The sequence below is a fragment of the Podarcis melisellensis genome, assembly GCF_964234715.1.
Source record: "Podarcis melisellensis genome assembly, chromosome: 8".
In the NCBI taxonomy this organism is placed as follows: Eukaryota; Metazoa; Chordata; class Lepidosauria; order Squamata; family Lacertidae; genus Podarcis; species Podarcis melisellensis.
Window position 1 is genome coordinate 22,622,814 of NC_138540.1, and position 20,684 is coordinate 22,643,497.

The following is a 20,684-nucleotide window of genomic DNA, read 5'->3' on the forward strand; positions in this document are numbered from 1 at the left end:
CACTGTAGTGAGGTAAGCTGCTGAGAGCTGGCAGGGTAGGAGCCATAACAGAACCACTGAGAAATGTGAGGTGGGAGGGACAGAAAACTAGAGGAGAAAGGGAATGGAAAAGAGTGTCCTAGAATACAGCATGGCTGCCTGGAACCCCGAGCCAGAACACGCCAACTGCAACCTTTTGTTGCAGGCCCTACTTCCCCCCTCTAAAACCAAACTTGAGCTGCCCTGTGCCTACCAGTTGGGAAACGAAATGAGCCCACTCAAAATTTCTAGTGCTGTGTCAAAATTTGTTCTCCGGTTTCTTCGAGGACCTAACGTTTTTCTCTAGAGAAACTAGAAAAATATTCATCTTAAAATGAAAGGTGGTTTGTTAATGCTGCTGCTGTTACTACTAGTATCAGTATGGTCAGGAAAACCCTGAAGTTTGCAGACATACAAAAATCTTCCTAAAAAAAATATTGAAGCAGGAAGCCCCCTCCCAGCTCCATGCAGCATGAACATGCTTCACAAGCACAAAATGTTTCAGGTTGGTTGCAAAAAATACAAATATAAATTGAAGGTGGTGGTAGATAGAATTGGTTATCCTGCCTGGAGGGGGTTATGGCTAGCTGGAAACCATGAAGAAAGCTCTCCTTTTTGGATGTCAGGGTGCAGTACAATATTCTGTCATAGAAAACTGTCTTATACTGAGCCAGACCACTGAGCCATCTAGCTCAGTACTGTCTACACTGACTGGCAGCAGCTCTCCGGGATTTCAGGCAAGGGACAATCCCAGTCCTGCCAAGAGATGCTGGGGAATGAACCTGGGGCTTTCTGCATGCCAGGCAGATGTTTTGCCACTGAGCTACAGCTATATTACAAATGAACCGAAGTCAAATTGTTAGGTTTTCCATAAAGAAAGTACACTTCATGTTTCCAATAGGAAACCCCAGCTTTGCCTTAATGTAAAACACAGGCAAAAGATTTAACAAATAGTTGGCTTTTGAGCATTGGCTGAAAAAGCACAAAACAACGAAGGCTGAGATTTCAATCAAACATCTCCCTATAAAATTACATTCCACCGAGTCTTACAAAGCCAACGTCAATTAACACACAAAAGAAACCTCAATTGTACGTCAAAGCAAGGGTGTAACTTTATTTGATGAAAGCAAGGAAATGAAGGGGGCCAAAGTTACCATTCCATCCTCATAATGTTTGGTCTGTGTGGATCTTATCTAACATATGAAAACCAAGAACGGTAAAAGAAGGGGGAAACTGCTACAGGTGCCAGTGCAAGTTTATACAACCAGTAGAGCTGAGTGGTGAAGCTGTGCCTGGACTTCACTACTTCAGATTGCAGGTCTGCTTGTTGGAAAAATTACTCACTGTTCAGTCACACACAAAATGCTCCCTGCCCACAGAAAGCGAGCATGTCAGTGTGGAGGCTAAGCGCAGAGATTTGGCTTTTCTTACAGCTCAGTGGGACAGCATATGCTTTTGCATGCAGAAGGTCTAGGAGGGCTAGGAATATTCCCTTCCTGAAATCTTGGACAGCCACTGCCAGTCAGTGTAGACCAGGCATTTCCAACTCCCAAGAGACTGCGAGACTTTGGGGGGCGTGATTGATCAGGATCATGTGATCGACCAGGGACGCCCCGCGATCGACCGGTAGATCGCGATCAACTGGTTGGACATGCCTGGTGCAGACAATACTCAGCAAGATGGATCTACAATATCAGATAGATCTGGTGCAATATAAGGCAGCTTTCTGTGCCCCTGTGGGTGGTATCCAATGTTAGTCCTACTAAGTGTAGACCCACTGAAATTAATGGGCATGACTAACTTAGGTTCATTAATGGTAATGGCTCTGCTTTGAGTGGGACATAGCTGGAGAAAACCCAAAGTCCTAACAGAAGCACAACAGTTGACAATCTGATATGCATGCAAGAGGTCCCAGCTTAAATGCTTGGCATCTCCCAGTAAAGGCTGGAAGAGACCCCCTTGCCTGCAATCCAGGAGAGCCACGCCATTATGTGTAGACGTGACTGAGCTAGCTGATTTTGCTCAATGTAACGGAGCTTCCTAAGCATAGCCCCTGTAAAGTGGGGACAATCCTTTTCAAAAGACCTATTTTGTCTCCCACACACATTATTGGGTTTAACAAAGAGACAGCCAACACAGTGCCCTCCAGATGTTATTGGACTCCGACTCTCATCAGCCCCAGCCAGCCTGACAAGTCATCTGGAAGGTACCATATTAGCTACCCCATTTGGTGTGCTCAGCCTGAACAAGAGAGACAAAGTCTCAGAGGACCACACTAGCTTGTGCAGCTGCTCCCTGTCCCTACCCCCCTGCACTTTCTAAATTGGAAGCTAAAGTTATCTTTAAAGTATGTTTTTTTTTCATGGTCTCAAATCCAATTTGCAAGGAATTGTTTGAAACATATTCCCCATTGCCAGGAAAACAATAGCAGTCCTCCAATTATCAGCACCTGCATTACAATTCAATGAGTTTAAATTGCTAAGGGGCTGTGGCTGATACCCTACTGACAACAATTAGCATTAAAAAAACCAACCACATTCTGCGGTTTAAAAGCAGTGGGTGGGAATTACAAAAGGTTAACAGACTAAATATAAAAATCTTTTTGAATATAAAATCAATGCGTTTTGTTACTAAAAATCTGGGTACTGTAATTTAACCAAAATAGGGTTTAGAGTATCTGGCGCAGTTCCAGATGCAAGAGAGATGTTTTTCTACTTCTTTCCCATTTGAAAGGAAATGCAGAGCAACCAATTGGAGAGTTTCTGCCAGGCAGGAGGTTGGGAGGGAAGGGGGGGGAGTAAAAGGAGCAGGGAAAGCTATTTAAAAAAACAAAAACCCACAAAACAGTTAAGTCCTGTCTACTCAGAACTATTGAGCTGAGATTATTCCAATGCTGTACACATCATACATCCAATATTATTCAACATATCCAGAAGGTAGGACCTGAACCAAAGATTCAAATTATAAGAGGGGGTGGGGAGGATTTAGATGAAACATTAGAAAGAACTCCCTGGCAGTATGAGCTAGTCAGCAATGGAACAGACTGCCTTGGAAGATGGTAGACTTTCCTTTATTACAGGTTTTTAGGCAAAGGCTGGATGGCCACTAGGGATGCTGTAGAAGTGGACCATTGGGGTCCTTTCAGACTCTGAATTGTAGCCAACTAAGTCCAACTCAGAGGAGACCAATCCAGATCCAACGTAACCTGTGGCCAGATTGCAGCTGGAATCCAATATGGGCACGACTTTCAGTTAGCCTCATGTCTTGGGAATTTGTCCGTACCCACCTATCAGCATTTATTTACCAAAGCTAGATTAAATGTATTTCCATCAGAAGTTCTAAATGGTAGGCTGAGAGGCGTCTCCTATCAGAATAGGCTTTGTTTATGAACCATATCCTACTGCATTGTGGGCAGTATGAACAAGCAAGGGATCAACTGATCAAACCCTTACTAGCAAATTTGCCAGGAAAATCTGAAGCCTCCCATATTAAATACCTTCTGGAGGATAGGTCAAATGATATTACACTGACCGTGGCAGAGTTTATTTCAGAGGTTGCAAGAAACAAAGACCATCATGCTTTAGACATAACAAAATGACTACCTCAGTCTCTTTTGCCTGTTGATGTTTGGTTGTCCTAACTGCATCTTGTTTTGAAACTGTTTTGTGGGTCTATGGAATACAATAAATATAGATTGATATAGATAGATAGATGATAGATAGATAGATAGATGATAGATAGATGATAGATAGATGATAGATAGATAGATATAGATAGATGATAGACAGACAGACAGACAGACAGACAGACAGATAGATATACCAATTGAAATCAACAGTCCATTAGCTTCAGTGAGTCTACTCTGGGTAGCATTAACATTGGATACAAAAATCCTGTTGGTGAGCTTCCCACAGGCCAGTGAGAACAGGATGCGGGACTAGATGGGCCTTTGGCCTGAACCATCAGTCTCTTCTTAAGTTCTTATGCTCATGTGGGTATGACAGCTCAGGACCAAAATATTAGGCGATATGAGGCATTCATCAGTTCCTCAATTCACCCTTGAAAGTTGCAGCAGATTATAGGCCAGATGCTGATACACTCTTAAGGGAGCTGGGGTTGATTCGTAGGGATGCTTGCAAAGCTCTTAGGGTCCAGGTGTGAACACTGGGTGCTTGCAATGTTCACCATAGCTGTCCAGTGTCCCTTATTTGAAGGGACAGTCCCTTATTGCAGCGCCATGTCCCGCTGCTGTCCCTTATTGATGGATGTCCCTTAAATGATGTCCATTAAATTTCAAAGGAAGCAGCTCCTCTCCCTCCCTCCCTGCCGGCCAGGGAGGAGGGAGGCTCCAACTGTGTTGCTTGGCTGTGTTGCTCACCCAATAAGAAGTCTAAGAACGACTGGGGGTGGACCTTGCATGCCTTGTGTGTGGCTAGTTAATGCAAACTGAGGGGTTTTTTGAATGCTGGACGCCATTTTGTTGCACATGCTGCTGCAAACTTTGCAGTGCAAAGCCAGGGGAGCCATCTTAAGTTGAGGCTGCATAGGCCTTGTGGTGCATGTGATTCAGATTCTATTCAGTTGAACCTCTGGTTACAAAGTTCTTTGGGCAGTGTTCTCGAACCTACCAGCATGAGTTTGACCAGACTGCAGGAGGACAGGAAGACTGGAGTGACTGGAACAGGTGAGGCTACAGGTCCCTTATTTTGGCTGCTGGTCCCTTATTTTCAAGGCTGATGGTCCCTTATTTTCAAATCTGTAAGTTGACAGCTATGATGTTCACCCAGAAGAAGAGGTGAGCATTGCAACTTGACCAATTTCTTCTCTGACTGCGCTTACAATCTGGGTTCCGTTGTTAAGAGGCAGAAAAACCTATTCCTAAGTTTACCAGCCTTTCCCCCAAACTAAAAGAAGTCCCAAATGTTGTAGCCTTTCCCAGAAAGGGGATTTGCTCGTTTTTCCGATCAATATGGTTCCCCTTTTCTGCACCATATCTTTTGGGAGATATCACTATGGAGCAAATAGCGTGCCGGTATCTCTTGGTGAAGGGGATAAAAAGTTTAATGATTATGCAGTGGGGAGTCACGCTTTGCGACAAAGTATAAACCAGCTCCAGAAAAAGCAGCTGAAAGCTTCCAGAGTTAAATCCATCCTCCCATTGACCATATGTTGCGGAAGTATTCAAGTGGGGAGGGGAAGTAGATGTCTTAAGATATAAGAATATAACCTGGATAGATCAGGTGAAAGGCACAGCTAACTCAGCATCCTGTTCTCTAAGTAGCCAGACAGATGACAACAGGAAACTTGCAAACAGGACCTGAACACAACACTGCTCTCCCCACTTGTGATTCCCATTAACTGGTATTCAGAGGTTACTGCCTCAAGCAGTGAAGGTAAAACATAGCCGTTATGGCTAGTTGGCACTGATAGCCTAATCCTCCTTGACTTCATCCAATCATCTTTTAAAGCAGGTGTGGAGAGCCTGTAGCCCTCCAGATGTTGCTGAACCCACATCAGTCACGGGAAGCATGTCCAATGGCAATGGGTGATGGATGTTGTGATTCAGCAACAACTGGAGGACTAAATGTTCCTCCTACCGGTTTTAAAGCCACACAGGTTGTTGGCCATCAATATATACCGCGGGAGCAAATTCCATGGTTTAACTCTGTGCTATGTGAAAAAGTACCGTATTTTTCGCTCTATAAGACGCACCAGACCACAACACGCACCTAGTATTTTTCGCTCTATAAGACGCACCACACCACAAGACGCACCTAGTTTTTGGAGGAGGAAAACAAGATTTATTTTTTTCCTGAATCCCAGAAGCCAGAACAGCAAGAGGGATAGCTGTGCAGCCTGCATTCGCTCCATAAGACGCACACACATTTCCCCTTACTTTTTAGGAGGGAAAAAGTGAGTCTTATAGAGCAAAAAATATGGTACTTTCTTCTGTCTGTCCAACATTTTGCTTCACTGGACTGACATGAGTTCTAGTATCACGGGGAGATTAATTTTACCCTATCCGCTTTCTCTACAGTATGAATATTTTTAAAAGCACCATTCAAACATGTAAAGCAGTGATTTGCATGGTCTGTCTCCAAAAACAATGCTTCATTAAATAGAGGTAATGGGGGGGGGTGCTTCAGAGACATCCCACACTTTTTTTATCACCATCATCAGCATGCTTTCTGCCATTCCCCATTCCTCTGTTAACAGAGTGAAGCAAAGAATTACTCCTGGGTTGTTGTTCCTTCAATTGCGAAAATCAGCAAACAGATTAATCATCACTTTTTAGCTTTGTTTCAGTGGAGAAAAGGAGATTACCAAAGTGTACAAAAAGGTCGCAGACAGGGGAACTCTCACAAGCTTGTTTGGACATATAGTCAAACAAAGGAGAAATAAATGTAGGCGCAACCACGTTATTGTAAAAGGCACTCCAGGCCTCGACATGCTTAATCCTTTCAGACAGATCTGTGCAGCAGCAGGGCCAGATCATGGAGATTTCTGGGCTTTCCAGATAGAAACTTGCACACTGGACTTCTCCCTTCCTCTCTGCCTGCTACAAAGATTTCCCAGCATTGCCCTGTACTTATTTAAACAAATATTATGACCAAGTAAACCACAGATGGAAGGTGAACTCCTTAACCCTTGAAAAATCTTAAGGAAAGGAAACAGAAGCGGGGGCAGGGAATAGAGACTGAGAAAGAATTTTATAAGTGTTAACCCTTCAAAGGTACAAATGAAGGACGCATCAGCCTAATATCCCAAAATGTGATGGGATTCATAGGAGGGAGTGTCACACGGCAGGGGCAAAATTCGGCTTCATTTCACCCGGGTCAACGATCCAATTTGGCATGCGCACACACATTGCACATTTGCAGGGGGGGGCTGGGAGTGGGCAATTTTGTTTTAAAAGCTTCTATAAGTGTAAATGTGTTATCTACCTACAAATACAAGACAACATGTTTCATAGACCAAGTCTATGGGGCAGTTCCATTTGGCAAAAGGAGGAAGCTGCAGTAATATATTTTTGCAGGTTGTTAATAAAATTCCCTAAAGAAGTTTTTCTTTCCAAAATGCATTGGGCAGCAATAAAAGATTTTGGGTGCTTGGGGCACCTTTTCTCTTTGATTTATTCCTGCATTCATGCCCTTAACTCTCTCTCTCTCTCTCTTTCTTTTGTATCATGCTCTATTACTCTTCCATGGTCCTCTACCCATTCCAGGATATTTCCAATGGCCTGTCTCCAACTAAGTCCTACTCAGAGTAGACCCACTGAAATTAATCAACCCAGTTTAGTTATGTCCATTCATTTCATTGGGCCTATTTCGAGTAGGGCTAACACTGGATATATAACCCAGTGTCCATAATGGGTGATTCACAAGAAGATGACAATTTTCAAACAGCTTGCAAGAAAAAGCGGCGACAGAAGATGATGTGGGAGATTTGTGCTAGTAATGACTGTCTGAGGCATGTGAGATCATGGTTCGGCTATGAATCTACATGCCTGAGCGACTGAGTGATGAATCTACATGCTTGAATCAGGCCCAGAGTACTCAAGCAGGAGCATAAACAGCTGCCATGTAGTCAGAGCTCTACAGCAGGTCTGCACAACTTTTGAACTGCCAAGCTGATTGCAGACTACTAGCTATGTAGCTCAGCCTGCTGGCTGTTTGACAACATCTGTTTTTGCAGTCCCAGACTGGCAACATATTGGGGAGGTTTATTTGATGGGCTGCTATGTTTAACTTGGTGATAGGGACCCTCAGGCCTGGGAGCCAAATGCAACCTCCAGGCATCTGTCTTCCCATGACACTCTCACCAGGCCTTGCCTCTCATAGGCCCTACTTTGTACCTCCCTTGAATGTTTTTGCCTGACTGGAATGTGTCCTTGAACTCTGATAATGCTTCCTGCTTGCCTGGATGGAGGGCAGAGAGGGCTGTGTGTTTCTGCAGAAACTGGCCTACATTACAACGGCAACGTTTACATTAATCACTCTGCCCACCTCTGCTTCGGGACCCTCCAACCACTAGCATTTTTTGTAAATTACAAAAAGGAGATTTGTTGTGCTAGGGTGACAAAAGACTTTAATTGCACAAAACCTAAAGTTCTGTGGTGTATTTGAATTCCTTCCACAAAACAGCAACAGTCTCAAAGCGCTCACATTTTGCTTTGTTTTGTTTCCTTCAGTGCAAGCACTGTGTAATCACCCTGTGTTCTCCAAGCCTACAATCCTTTCCAGTAGGCTAAATGTATTTCTAGACATTCCTGAAGATAATTTGTACTAGGCATGGAGTTTCTTAGAGATTTATAGCCCATCCTATTCCCAGGATGGATTACACAAATATTTAATTTTTTAAAAAAAAATATATATGAAAAGAGAGAGAACGAGGGACGGGAAACCTCCTAAAACACAAGGAGTAAAGCAACATGCAGCAGCTGGACTGATGATGGGTAAGTGGACGGTTCCACGTGCCAAATGAAATGTACAGAGAAAAGCATATGGCACAACTTTACTTTCTGATAGAAGATTAATCTGTTGTAGGAGGACAGAGCACTCATGTGATTCATCCAGGACCCCTCCTGGTTTTAGAACCCACGGGGAAAAAGAAGCAAAGCCTGAGCACAAAAGATTTTCTCAATGTTGCAACCCTTCCCCATCTTTAGACATTTTGCAAGGAGATGGAGCGAGAATCTTCAGGAATGGGTTTATTCAACTGGCCGTCCCCAAGGGTCAGTTCAATCTTTGGTTATATTGCCAGAAGGACACCAGATTAAGAAAATCCCTATGGGATCAAAGGATCCATGGAGTTCAGTGTTGATTTCCAAGAGTGGTTAGCCAGATCCCTTTGGGGAAGCTAACATTCAGACCCGCCTCTTGTTCTGTCTGAGGAGGAACCACAGCTCAGTTGTACAGTGCATGCTTTGCATGTTCAAGGCCCCAAATTCAATCCCTGGCATCTCAAGAAACCCTGGAGAGTAACAGTTAATAAGGAAAGGAAACCCCCAGGCTGTCACATATAAACTTCTGTGGGTGATAAATTTAAAAAAGCTCTTGTGGGAGCTTCTTCATAGCCTTACACAAGGAGGTGCACAAATAGAGGAGGTTCTCTGGATTTAGGATTACTTAATGCTGGTGCTGGAGGAGACTCTTGAGAGTCCCATGGACTGCAAGAAGATCAAACCTATCCATTCTTAAGGAAATCAGCCCTGAGTGCTCACTGGAAGGACAGATCGTGAAGCTGAGGCTCCAATACTTTGGCCACCTCATGAGAAGAGAAGACTCCCTGGAAAAGACCCTGATGTTGGGAAAGATGGAGGGCACAAGGAGAAGGGGACGACAGAGGACGAGATGGTTGGACAGTGTTCTCGAAGCTACCAGCATGAGTTTGGCCAAACTGCGGGAGGCAGTGGAAGACAGAAGTGCCTGGCGTGCTCTGGTCCATGGGGTCATGAAGAGTCGGACACGACTAAATGACTAAACAACAAAAGGAAACTGTCTGAGATGGAGTCAGATCATTGGTCCACCTAGCTCAGTCTATCAGGGGTCAGCAAGGTTTACCTCGCCTGGGCCGGTTCACTCCAGAGGAGATCCCTCAGTGGGCCAGATTGCACATGCACGTGAGCGCGTGCGCCCATGAATTCCAATGTCTGTGTCTGCGCAGACATGATTTCCGGCATCTGCGCATATGCGATTTCCGGCGCTGCGGAAGCGAGTCCCCTCGCTGTGCTGTGCCAGTTTAGCGCAGCGTGCGGGGACTCACCGAGTAGGCAGCTCATTTCTGGAGTGGCTTGTGGACCGGTTAAACGACCCCCGTGGGCCGCTTGTGGCCTATGGGCCTTAGGTTGCCTACCCCTGGTCTACATGGGCTGGCAGCAGCTGTCCAGGGTTTCAGACAGGAGACAATTCCAAGCCTTATCTGGAGGTGCTGGGGATTAAACCTGGGACCTTCTGCATGCAAAATCAGATGCTCTACCAATGAGCTATGGCCCTGAACACCATTCGCCAGTTTCCTGCCCCACTTTGCTCACACAACATTTCTGCAATGGAACTGGAAGCAGTCCTTTTGTGGTTGGAAGACAAACTTTGCTAGCAGGATCTTTCGATCTAACCCAATAACTGTGTGGGTAGTGAAGAATAAGTAGTGATTTTTTTGTAAAGTTCAATGGTGCATTCGGACTGCCACTATTTTGAGCAAGGAATTCAAGTGCACACTGTAAATTTAGGCTGGCACAATTAAAGTGGGTTAAAGAGCTCTGGCGCCCTGGTGCAACAAATCCACTTTAAAAAAGAAATTGACTTTTTGCAGTTGGAAGTGATGGGGACATGCATTGAAAAGTGTGGGATAAATGAGATGATTAACAGGAAGACATATAAATACCTCACAAACAAATCAAACTGAATATAGGCTGAATGCTCATTGTCATACATCTGCTCTGCACAAAAATCAGGAGTACTCAGTGAATACCAGATATAGTCTAACCCGGGTGTAAGCTTTGCACAAGCAAATCACAATGGATGCTCAATAAATAGGTCATCTGGAGGTGCTCCAAATCAGAAACATTTCCCATTGCTAGGAGAGAGATGGAAGGAGGATTGTTGGTGAAGTATCATGAGCTACGTTTGGCGCGTCTTCACAGGAGAAGATGAGCAATGACAGGAAATAAGCCGATTTGTATGGAATTTGCTTTTCATGATTCCCAAAGACAAAAAGGAAAGGGTGAGGTGCCACAAACATTCTACATTTGCCTGTAGTCAAAACTGAAGGCTTAGCCTTCAGAGAAATCTCTGATTATCCTCAGGCAGTGTACATTGGCAATTTTATAATTTTAACACTGGGGACTTCCAGTAAAACTCTGGGAAATGAGAGTGCACTGGGCTTTGATGTTGGCCAGAGGGTATTGGCAGAAAATAAGTCTGTGTCTGTGTGTGCTGGGTGTGTGTGTGTGTGTGTTCAAACACAGAGGAATTAAAACTGACTTAAAAAATGAACATGGTTGGGCGGCCCAGAAAGATGACCCCAGAGCCGTAGGTTAATATTTAGATACCTATGATTTATAGCACTTGAACTTTCTTTTTGTACCATCTATGAGAACCCATTTGCTATAAAAGTAGGAGATTCAAAGCTAGAACCTTAAAGAGAGAAAAAACAGAATGTGAGAAGCCCCAGCTATTTCCCATGCTTAATAAAATACACTTGGAACCAAAGCTCTGTGCGAGTTTCAGCATTATAGGATTCCCCCCTTTACTTCAAACCTGGAGGTCAGGTAGGATTGTTTTTTGAACATTTATTCACTGCATTTATTAGTTTCCTGTTAGCTTTATCCTCCGTGCAACTCTCTGTGTACTAGAACTCCGGAATTCACTCAGACTTGCCAAATCAAGAGTTACTGGACAGCAACATTCGATGCCACAGATCCTATTAACTGAAACTCTGCAGGCCAAGATGTAGTGCAGTGGTTAGAGCAGGAGAGGAGAGATCGCCAACATAGTGCCCTCAGAGAGGCAGGCACCCCTTGGGCTTGGAAGAAACATCCTACTGTTGTCATGTGTGATAGGGCAGTTGGTGGGTGGGTGCATTTGTGGGTGTGTGATGCCCATGACATTTCCCGCCCCGCCCCCCTTCTGCAAAAATGCTCATTGGCCCAAAAAAGGTTGGCAGTCCCTAAGTCAGTGTGTCAAACTAGCACCAGGAAGGCCCAGGTTCAAAATCCTTCCTGAGATGTAAAACTTACAGCGGGAACTTTATGCCATGCACTGCCTTGCAACCAAACCTACCCCATGTTATAAAGAGTAAAGAAATGGATGGGGCACCATGTACACAAACTGGGTGCTGTGGCATGGCACCTCTTTCACCCCGGCTTTACACAAATGGGGTGGAGGGAGGCACGGAGAACCAGGAAGCCATAGTTAGCTACATAGAGATGAGGGAGACATTTGATTCAGCTCCCATTTAAAGGTGGACTTAACCTAATTCACATCTTTCTGAAACAAAGCCTCAGCGCCTAGGGCTTGCCGATCGAAAGGTCAGTGGTTCGAATCCCCGCGGCGGGGTGCGCTCCCGTTGCTCGGTCCCAGCGCCTGCCAACCTAGCAGATCGAAAGCACCCCCAGGTGCAAGTAGATAAATAGGGACCGCTTACTGGCGGGAAGGTAAACGGCGTTTCCGTGTGCTGCGCTGGCTCACCAGATGCAGCTTTGTCACGCTGGCCACGTGACCCGGAAGTGTCTCCGGACAGCACTGGCCCCTGGCCTCTTAAGTGAGATGGGCGCACAACCCCAGAGTCTGTCAAGACTGGCCCGTATGGGCAGGGGTACCTTTACCTTTACCTTTAATACAGCCATCCTTGGAAATATGCACTTTTCCCGAATTTGGCATTGCAGTTCCCCAGCCAAGTAACGTGTACAAATATGCAGACGTTATGTGAAAATAACACGCCAAAAAAGGCATTATGTTCAGGGGAACTGCTATGCAGAAATATATTTATTAGGTGAAATTCCCACTAAAATGAGGATGAATTTTCACATTAAGAAAACAAATACCGTAAATCCAAACTGACGTGGAAATGTGGAGAATTGAATTTAAAATTGGAAAAAAAATGAAATTTACAAATTCACCCAGCCTTAACTGTGGCTTTCCATTACTATAGTTCATGGCTTTCAAACAAGCCAGGATTTGTAAGCCAACTTTAAACCATGGTTTCATATTATAACTTGTTTAGGAGCCACTGGCTTAGTTTTCTGGTTCAGATGTAATGGAAAGCTATGGTTTGCACATGTAGGGAGGACTGATACAGGAGGAAAAGGGCTACAGTTCTCCTGAGTATTCTGGTTTATTAAGCCTGAATTTGAATGTAGCCATTCCCTGCCCCCTTTTTTGAAAGCTGCCTTACAGCACTTCTTTGCAGGCTGCAAAGAAAGCAGAACAAGAAGCTAAGACTCACAGGTCTGATCCTCTCTGGCATTTCTTATAGCCTTGTTGACTTAGTATTTCTAAGAACTGCTGCCTTTGAAACCACCCACCAAATGTACCCCAAAGTTGGCATGAACTTGGGGGGGGGGAGCATGTTTAGGAGCCCTGGTTTCCACTGACCGTTCATTTCTCAGTCTCGTAAATTCCACACAATTTAAGACATGTAACAAAATAGCCATCTTCGGTCCAGAAGTATGAGAAGTATTTTAGCTGATGCAGCAGAAAACACAATGATATAAACCAAACTTTAAAACAGATGGATTAAGAGGAACTGGACAGCCAGCAAAATCATGTTGCTATTGTCAGTGCCTGGAAACGGGCTGTACTGTTGCACTTTGTTTTATAAAACACAAAGACCGCAAGGGGAATATTCTCCCTCAGTATGCGTGTATCATTCCACTAGTACTATGTAAGACTAAAACAAACAGATCACCGCCGTTGCTTGGAGTGCATTTGTTAATGGGGTGGAGTCACTTTAAACAAAAATTTATTATCATTTAAAAGCTGAAGGGAACAAAATATTCAGATGACAGTAGAAAAACCCAACTAATATGTTGCAGGGTCATGAAAGTAAAAAAAATAAGGAATGGCTGGCTTAAAGTTTACTCAGAATTAACAGCCTCATACCCAGCAGTGCTCAGGAATTCTAAGAAAAAACAAAAAACCACTGCAATTTTGAAATCTGTTGTTAAAATCAGGGCAGTTTAAAAAGGTTTTGTATGCCACCTTGATTCAAAATGGTGTCCAACTGTATCCAGAGGTAGACAAAATCCTGCTCCTTGGAACCACCACACAAAATTTGGTTATGATTTCTTAAGAGGTGACCAGACAAACAATGTTCCAAAACATTTTACAGATGAAAAGATTGTATATCCACAGGTGAACGTGCAGAAAATCTGGCAGAGTCAGGATTTTATATCAAGACAGAAGAAGAGATTCTGCATGCCGAGTGTCCAATATGAAGAGAGCACATGCTTTGTATACATAAGGCAGGGGTGCCCAAACTTTTTTCAAAGATGGCCGGATTTGATTAGTGAACATGCATGAGGGCTGATCAAAGTGGTTGAGGTTTTTTTTTTACAATTTTACTTTGGACATGCCTGACATAATGTCTCAGGTTCAAAGCCCTGGAGTCTCCTGTTAAAAGAATCAGGGAGCAGGTGATGTGAGAAACCTCTGCCTGAGACCTTGGAGAGCAGCTGCCAGTCAGAGCAGACAATATTGGGCTATATGGACTTGAGCTCTAACTTAGTACCAGGCAGTTTCTATATCACTATCAGGGAAGGCTGACCTATTAGGGCAAACAGGGCATTGCAGCACTAACTTCAGTCTGCCCTCAGACAGCCCACCACCCGCCTGCCTTCCTAGGTTGTGGCCCTGCCTGTCAGCTTCCTTCACCTCAGTATTGCCCTTCTGGAACTCAGCAGGGAGGAAGATGGGGCAAAACTAGAATTGGTAGGCTCTGCCTGTCTATGTTGCCTGTCATTAGCTCTGGCTCCATCTACTGTTGGCTTCTCTGCCTTCTGCACTGCCCTTCCTGATGGACACAACCGATCATCCACCACACAGGACAAAGCCAGTTTAGTCAAGGTAACTGGTAAATGTTACCAAGGAGGCCCCTCCGGCAGCAGAGCGGCTTTTAATTCAGCCTTGGATTTCATTACCAAACTAGAAACGTCTAACAGGCGAGCACATCCATTTCTGAAAGCAAAAGCTCCGTGCCGTTTCTCAGAACCTTTCAGAATTCCATTTTGCTGACAGTTCATCAATAGTGCATGGGGCTGGATGCCTTTCCATTACTGTGTTATTACCACCATACTAAAAGAACAGGGAGAACGAAAGCCTCAAGGACCTCATAATTTACCCATCAGCAGAAGTTATTCCTGAGGTGTTTTGAGATTGTGCCAACATTTTGCTCAAAAGCGAGCCATGAAGCCTTTGCTGGAAAAAGAACTGAAGTGCAAATCAAGTTGGTTGAAAGAAATAATCTACTACTGCCAGAGCTTACAAGCTAATAGAGGAAGAAATTGAAATCCAAATAGATGAATGGTAGGTTTCGTTTGCATTCAAGCATCCACAGCATCCCTATGGAGCAGGGAGGGGGGAGGCTGGTGGCGTAAGCCCCAATTTTACGACCATCAGTTCCATCCTTCCCATATCCAGCCTATCCCACATGGACCCTGAAGTGAAGGCTGAGTTGGAACACACATACACGCCCTGGTTACAGATGAACCTCTCTCAAGAGTGACCCAATCTCTCCAAAATCTCAGAGAACAGCACCCATGCCCTTGTTGCTCCCTAAAGGGGCCTTGGAGATGTATCTTTTGTAATGATACAGGCCAAGCAGTCTGATAAGGGCCAGCTGCTTCCAGCCTTCTCTATCTCCCTTTTCCTGTGGTTCTACAGGAGGTGATACTAGCAACAAGTCAAGGCAAACCAAGGCAGTATAGGGAAGGAGTGGTGGTGGAGTGCAAGAGAAGAGAATGAAGATTCAACAGGTGCCTTCTAGGCCAACTTGTAAATGCCTGCTGAAAACTTCTCTATTCCACTAAACCTATGCAGGAAATTAAGAGTACATCACTCACAATGGTTTACCGATCTTTGTGTTTAACTTTCTGTGCTTATATTGTATGGGTTGTTTTTTTTTACTTTTTATATATTTTATGATATAACAGTATATAAACATTTTAATAAATAAATAAATGTATATAATATCCAGCTGGATGGACCAACAGGCTTCATATGTCCACTGAGAACATATTACCCAAGGGCACCAAGTTTAAGGTCCTCCGCAGCTAATTTAGCCAATGGCCAGGGATGATGGGAGTTGTAGTCCAAGAACATATGTGGGATCCAAAGTTGATAATCACTGTTTAAAAGCCCTGGAGAAACAGCCCTTCATTGCTCTTACCATGGGCATCCGTGGGGCAGAAGACAAGGAGGCGCTCAGTTTCCCTTCCCCCACTGCATGAACCATAACCCCAGTTCCCAGCTTCCATTTTAAAAAGTTTCTATAATTTATAGATATAAGAGGCAAAGTGTGCTGGCACTGTTCTCCTCATTTGTTTTGTGAAAAACTTCCTTGCTCCCACATTTCAGTTATGTACGTATGTATGCTTATTTGTAGTATTGTAACAGATAAATAGGTACCGCTCCGGCGGGAAGGTAAACGGCATTTCCGTGTGCTGCTCTGGTTTGCCAGAAGTGGCTTAGTCATGACCCGGAAGCTATACGCCGGCTCCCTCGGCCAATAAAGCGAGATGAGCGCCGCAACCCCAGAGTTGGCTACGACTGGACCTAATGGTCAGGGGTCCCTTTACCTTTACCTAAAACCAACCCCATGGAAAAAAAACCCTGCAGACATCCCTGACTCCTACCTGGACAGGAGGCACATTTCATTTTGTAGAAGAGCCCATAAAAAACAGCTTCTAAGAGTCCACTCAAAGAGTGATTTTGGGGAGCTCAGGGAGCTGCACCTGGATCTGTTAAACCCAAGGTGCCAAGTCCCTTTTAAACCACCTCTGAATCTAGAATGCAATCCCATGGTTCCCCCCACAAAGTGACATTTACATGTATCAGAGCAGAGTATCCCTCCACTGTCCTGCACACCCCAAATCTCTCTGCTTCAGTACTTCTCCCCACAAAGAAAATACATTTTAATCCCTGATCTGAAACGTTCCTAACAAAACATGCTGGAGGGGAGAATCAAACCAAGAGAGGGCACGTTTATTTAATAACCCAAATCTTCTGGTAATTTAATAGTGGGGGTCAGGTGTTAAATAAGGGCTCTTATAAACATTTATTTTGGTAGCGGGGGGAAGCAAAAGCCAACTGAATTCAGTATGACGAAAACAAAGCTGGCAAGAGGGGCCAGCGGAGCATATCGCACATGTTGGGACTATCAAAATAAACTCTCCAGAGTCCAAAGATAGATGCAATTTTAACTACCACTCAGTTTCTCTCCACTTTGTTAGCAAGTTGAGTGTATTAAGATGCAAATCGTGTATTTACAATGTATCAAGTTATATGGGGTGGATTTAATATTACAGTTCACAATAAACCAAAGTGATTAAACTTTGATTCAACTCCCAAGATCTCAGCATTCAGGCTCCCATGAATAATTCCAGGAATAACTGGCCTGTAAAATAATACTGGCATATTTATAAAGAAAAGTGTTAGCTCATCTGTTACTTCATGTCCTCTAGGAAACCAAAACAACAATATAGGCTGTGAATGTATATATGTATAAGATGAGTAGGCAGGTTTGACTCACTGGGACTATAATAAACCCTGAGACACAGCTCTGAGTAGGTGGATTTTAGGTAGAAAGAAAAAGGGGCCCTCGTAGGGTGGTAAATAGATAGATCTCGGATTTGCAGACCCCCTCCCCACCTTGCCCAGAGAAAGTTAGCAAAGCTATTTGGGGCCCCCCTTGAAATTATTTGGGTATTTCACACCAATTCACTTTAATGTATATGGAGGCAAAAGTGGAAGGTGCAATTCAGATGAAATTATGCATCACATGGGCAGAGTGAGATCAGGATGCGTGAAGGTCTGGCTAGGATCGTTGAGAAACCTGGGTTAAAATCCCTGGTCAGTCACTAAGCTCTCTAAGCTGGTCACCCTCTCTCAGTTTAACCTACTTCGCAGGGCTGTTGTGAGAATAACATGAGATACTTCCTATGCACACTGCCCTAAGCATCTTAGAGGAAGGATAAGATACAAATGTAACAGGGACCCTCCAGACTGGTGGGTTGTTGTTGTTTTTTGCAGGGTGTATTCTGCAAATGCAATAAAAGTGGATTAGTGATGAATTTATAATGGACCATTCATACATCATTCTGCTTTGTTAGCTGTTCTGTGAGGCTGCCCCAATGTTACTGCATTACAGCTACCCAGAAAGGCAACTCTTGCACTACAGCACAACAAAAGCGGGACAAAAAATAAACCGAGACATTTGTGGTATAAGAAGTTACAGGATTTCGGGAGTCAATTAATGGGCATGCACTGATTGGAAAGAGAGCTGTATGTCAACCCACAAACTTTTGGAGGTACAAACAGTGCTGAAAGTTGGATCATATATAACTGGACTGATGCCATCATGAACACGGATCGTCACAAATGCACACTATAAAGGACATCTGGAGGGGGTCATAGATAGACCAGGTTTTGCTCCTCCAGCAACTGCAGGAGTGGCTGTGACAAGGCTATTTCTCCCAGTCTAGCCTGGTAGGCAAACCACATCCATTCCTAATGAAGCCAGGTCTTGCAATGGCTACATGTGCCTTAGTAACATACAAACCAAATTATTGCACTGTGCTCACTGTGGGGCAAATATGGATGAGTCTCTGGAAACTTTAGCTGAGACAGTTTGTGGCATTGGTGGGTGCTCAACCATGGAAGCACTTGACATCCTTATTTACAACAGCTGTTCTGGATTCCCAGAAATAACATTAGAATAGCCCTGATGGATCAGGCCAAAGGCCCATCATCCTGTTCTCCCACTGACCAACCAGGTACCCCAATGTGAATCCTGAAAGCGGGACTTGAGCGCAACAGCAGCCTCCCCACTTGTGATTCACAGCAACTGGTAATCAGAGGCATATTGACAATGGAGGTAGCCATTGTGACTGGCAGCCATCCAAACCATGGTAGAGGCATGGCTGGTTGGGACACAGGAGAAGGCTATCTCTGAGGTTGCTACAGAACTCCCCACCGAATTTCAGGCAGTGAAACTCATGAGTTTCTAATGTATTCTGTAATTTATTTATTTATTATTTTATTTGTATGCTACTCTTAGTGACACAAGCACAGAGTGTGTGTGGAGGAGGGGTCTTACACATTTTCTTAAATAAATTTGATTTGCACATGGTACAGTGCATGGGAGGGAGGAATGGAAAAGCCACGCATCCTATCCTGAGCTCCTTACTCAAAGCAGAAAATAAAGAAATAAATTAAAACTTAAAATGGATAATGATGAGTGCCTGAAAGATCTGCACTGATCCATACTGGATCCTATACTGCCACATCATCTCAGCGTGACTATACTGATACTGGTGTTCAGAAAGAGCTTCTGTTTCGTACTTGATGTTGTTTCCCTATGTGTGCAGCAGATGTCTCCTGTTTTTATTTCTCTTCTGATACAAGTGTTGGGATTAGTGCCCCAAATCCACAGATCTTTGTATGCAGCCATAGCAGGCTGTAGACACTCAGCTGAACACCAGAACAGGGAGGACTGTAGGAAACTTCCTTATACCAAGTCAAACTCTTAATCTAGTATTGGCTGCTCTGACTGGCAGCAGCAATCTGGAATCTCAGGCAGGGATCTTTCCCATCATTTGCTACCTGAGGTTTTCAAAACTGGATATGCTAGGTAGACCTGGGGCCTTCTACAGGCAAAGCAGGTGCTCTAACACTGACTCATCCACCCAGTGCAGAGGCCTTTTCCCATCACCTACTAATCTGGAGAGGGCAGGGATTAAACAGGTGACTTTTATCCTTGCAGAACATGTGCTCTTTCCCAGATGCTCACTTGCAGAACTGAGGTTTACCTGGGCAGCAAGGCCTAGAAAGTGGAATAAGTTTTGGAGTGGGAAAGGGGGGGGGGACTGAATGAATTCAAAGTATTTGAGAAAGACTGCTTTAAATGTTTGTTCTATCCCCCTCTTTTCTTTCATGGAACAGGTGACAAAATAGAAGTGGGGAAGCTGTTTTTCCCTTAAAGCTTGAAAAGATGTATGGATGACATGCATAGGAGCAGGAGAATCAAAGGGCTGTCTCCTAGTCCTGCTCAACAGCAGACCCAGCGAAAGTGATGGGTCCACTTAGGACCATTCATTTTAATGGGCCTATTCTGAGTAGGACTTAGCTATAACCCAAAGGAAAACTGCTCTATTCGCTAATGTGTGCATGTAACAGGGCTTTAAGCAGCATCTCCACCATGGCCTCAGAAACAAAGCAATACATGCCTCCACTCCAAAAGGCAAACTGGTGCTTTCACTACATGCCTCCTCCTCCTCTTCCTTCTCCTCCCTGTAACACTGGCATACTTCCCAAGCAAAAGCAACATGAGAATGCCGATATGGTGTTACCGCTGAACACTTCCTGCCTAATTCATTTTTAACAGCATGTTTTGACTGATCAGAGAAGGAAAAACCCACCCAAAGAAGCTGCATAACAAGCAAAGGCTATTCTGTCTAATGCAGGGGGGGGGGAACATATTTTTAAAAATAAATCTATTCAAATTATTATGAGGAATGTCAATGGCAAATCTCCTACAGCCTGCAAAATGCTTTTAAAGCTGCCCATTAGCATGACAAAAGCCGTCTCAAGTTGTTTCACTGAGGGGGTAGAAGATACCTTTTGTTTCTCTCTTAACTGCAAAAGCCAAGCACTCAAGCTAAATCTATGATCTCTACTTACCATAGTGGTTGCTAAGGGCATCTCCCGCGCCACCCAGGGGTTTTGATCCAGATTCTGGTTCTAAGGCACTTGGGGGTATTAGCAGTTCAAGCAGGGCAAGTTGATTTTCACCAACAGCAGGCAGGGCAGCTTGTGGCTTCTGGCTTCCAGACGTGACAGTCATCAAAGGATACGGAATATACTCAAATCCGCTGCCAAAGGAAACAGGATTGGCATTATTTTGCACTGATAAGCTTCATAAACCTTAAAAGTAAGCGATCCAGAATTGAT

The 20,684-nt window shown here is 44.2% G+C and overlaps 1 protein-coding gene across 15 annotated transcripts in view; it reads right to left on the minus strand.

The window, feature by feature from the left end:
* Positions 1-20,684, minus strand: part of MORN1 (MORN repeat containing 1) — a 235,182-nt gene that overhangs the window by 177,150 nt on the left and 37,348 nt on the right. For all 15 annotated transcript variants that reach the window (XR_014171296.1, XM_081923661.1, XM_081923669.1 and 12 more), the window contains exon 10: positions 20,415-20,605. Coding sequence is in view for 14 of the 15 variants with exons in the window: in XM_081923661.1 (XP_081779787.1) it covers positions 20,415-20,605 (191 nt within the window). In the remaining variant the exon portion in view is untranslated. The remainder of the gene's footprint in view (positions 1-20,414; positions 20,606-20,684) is intronic.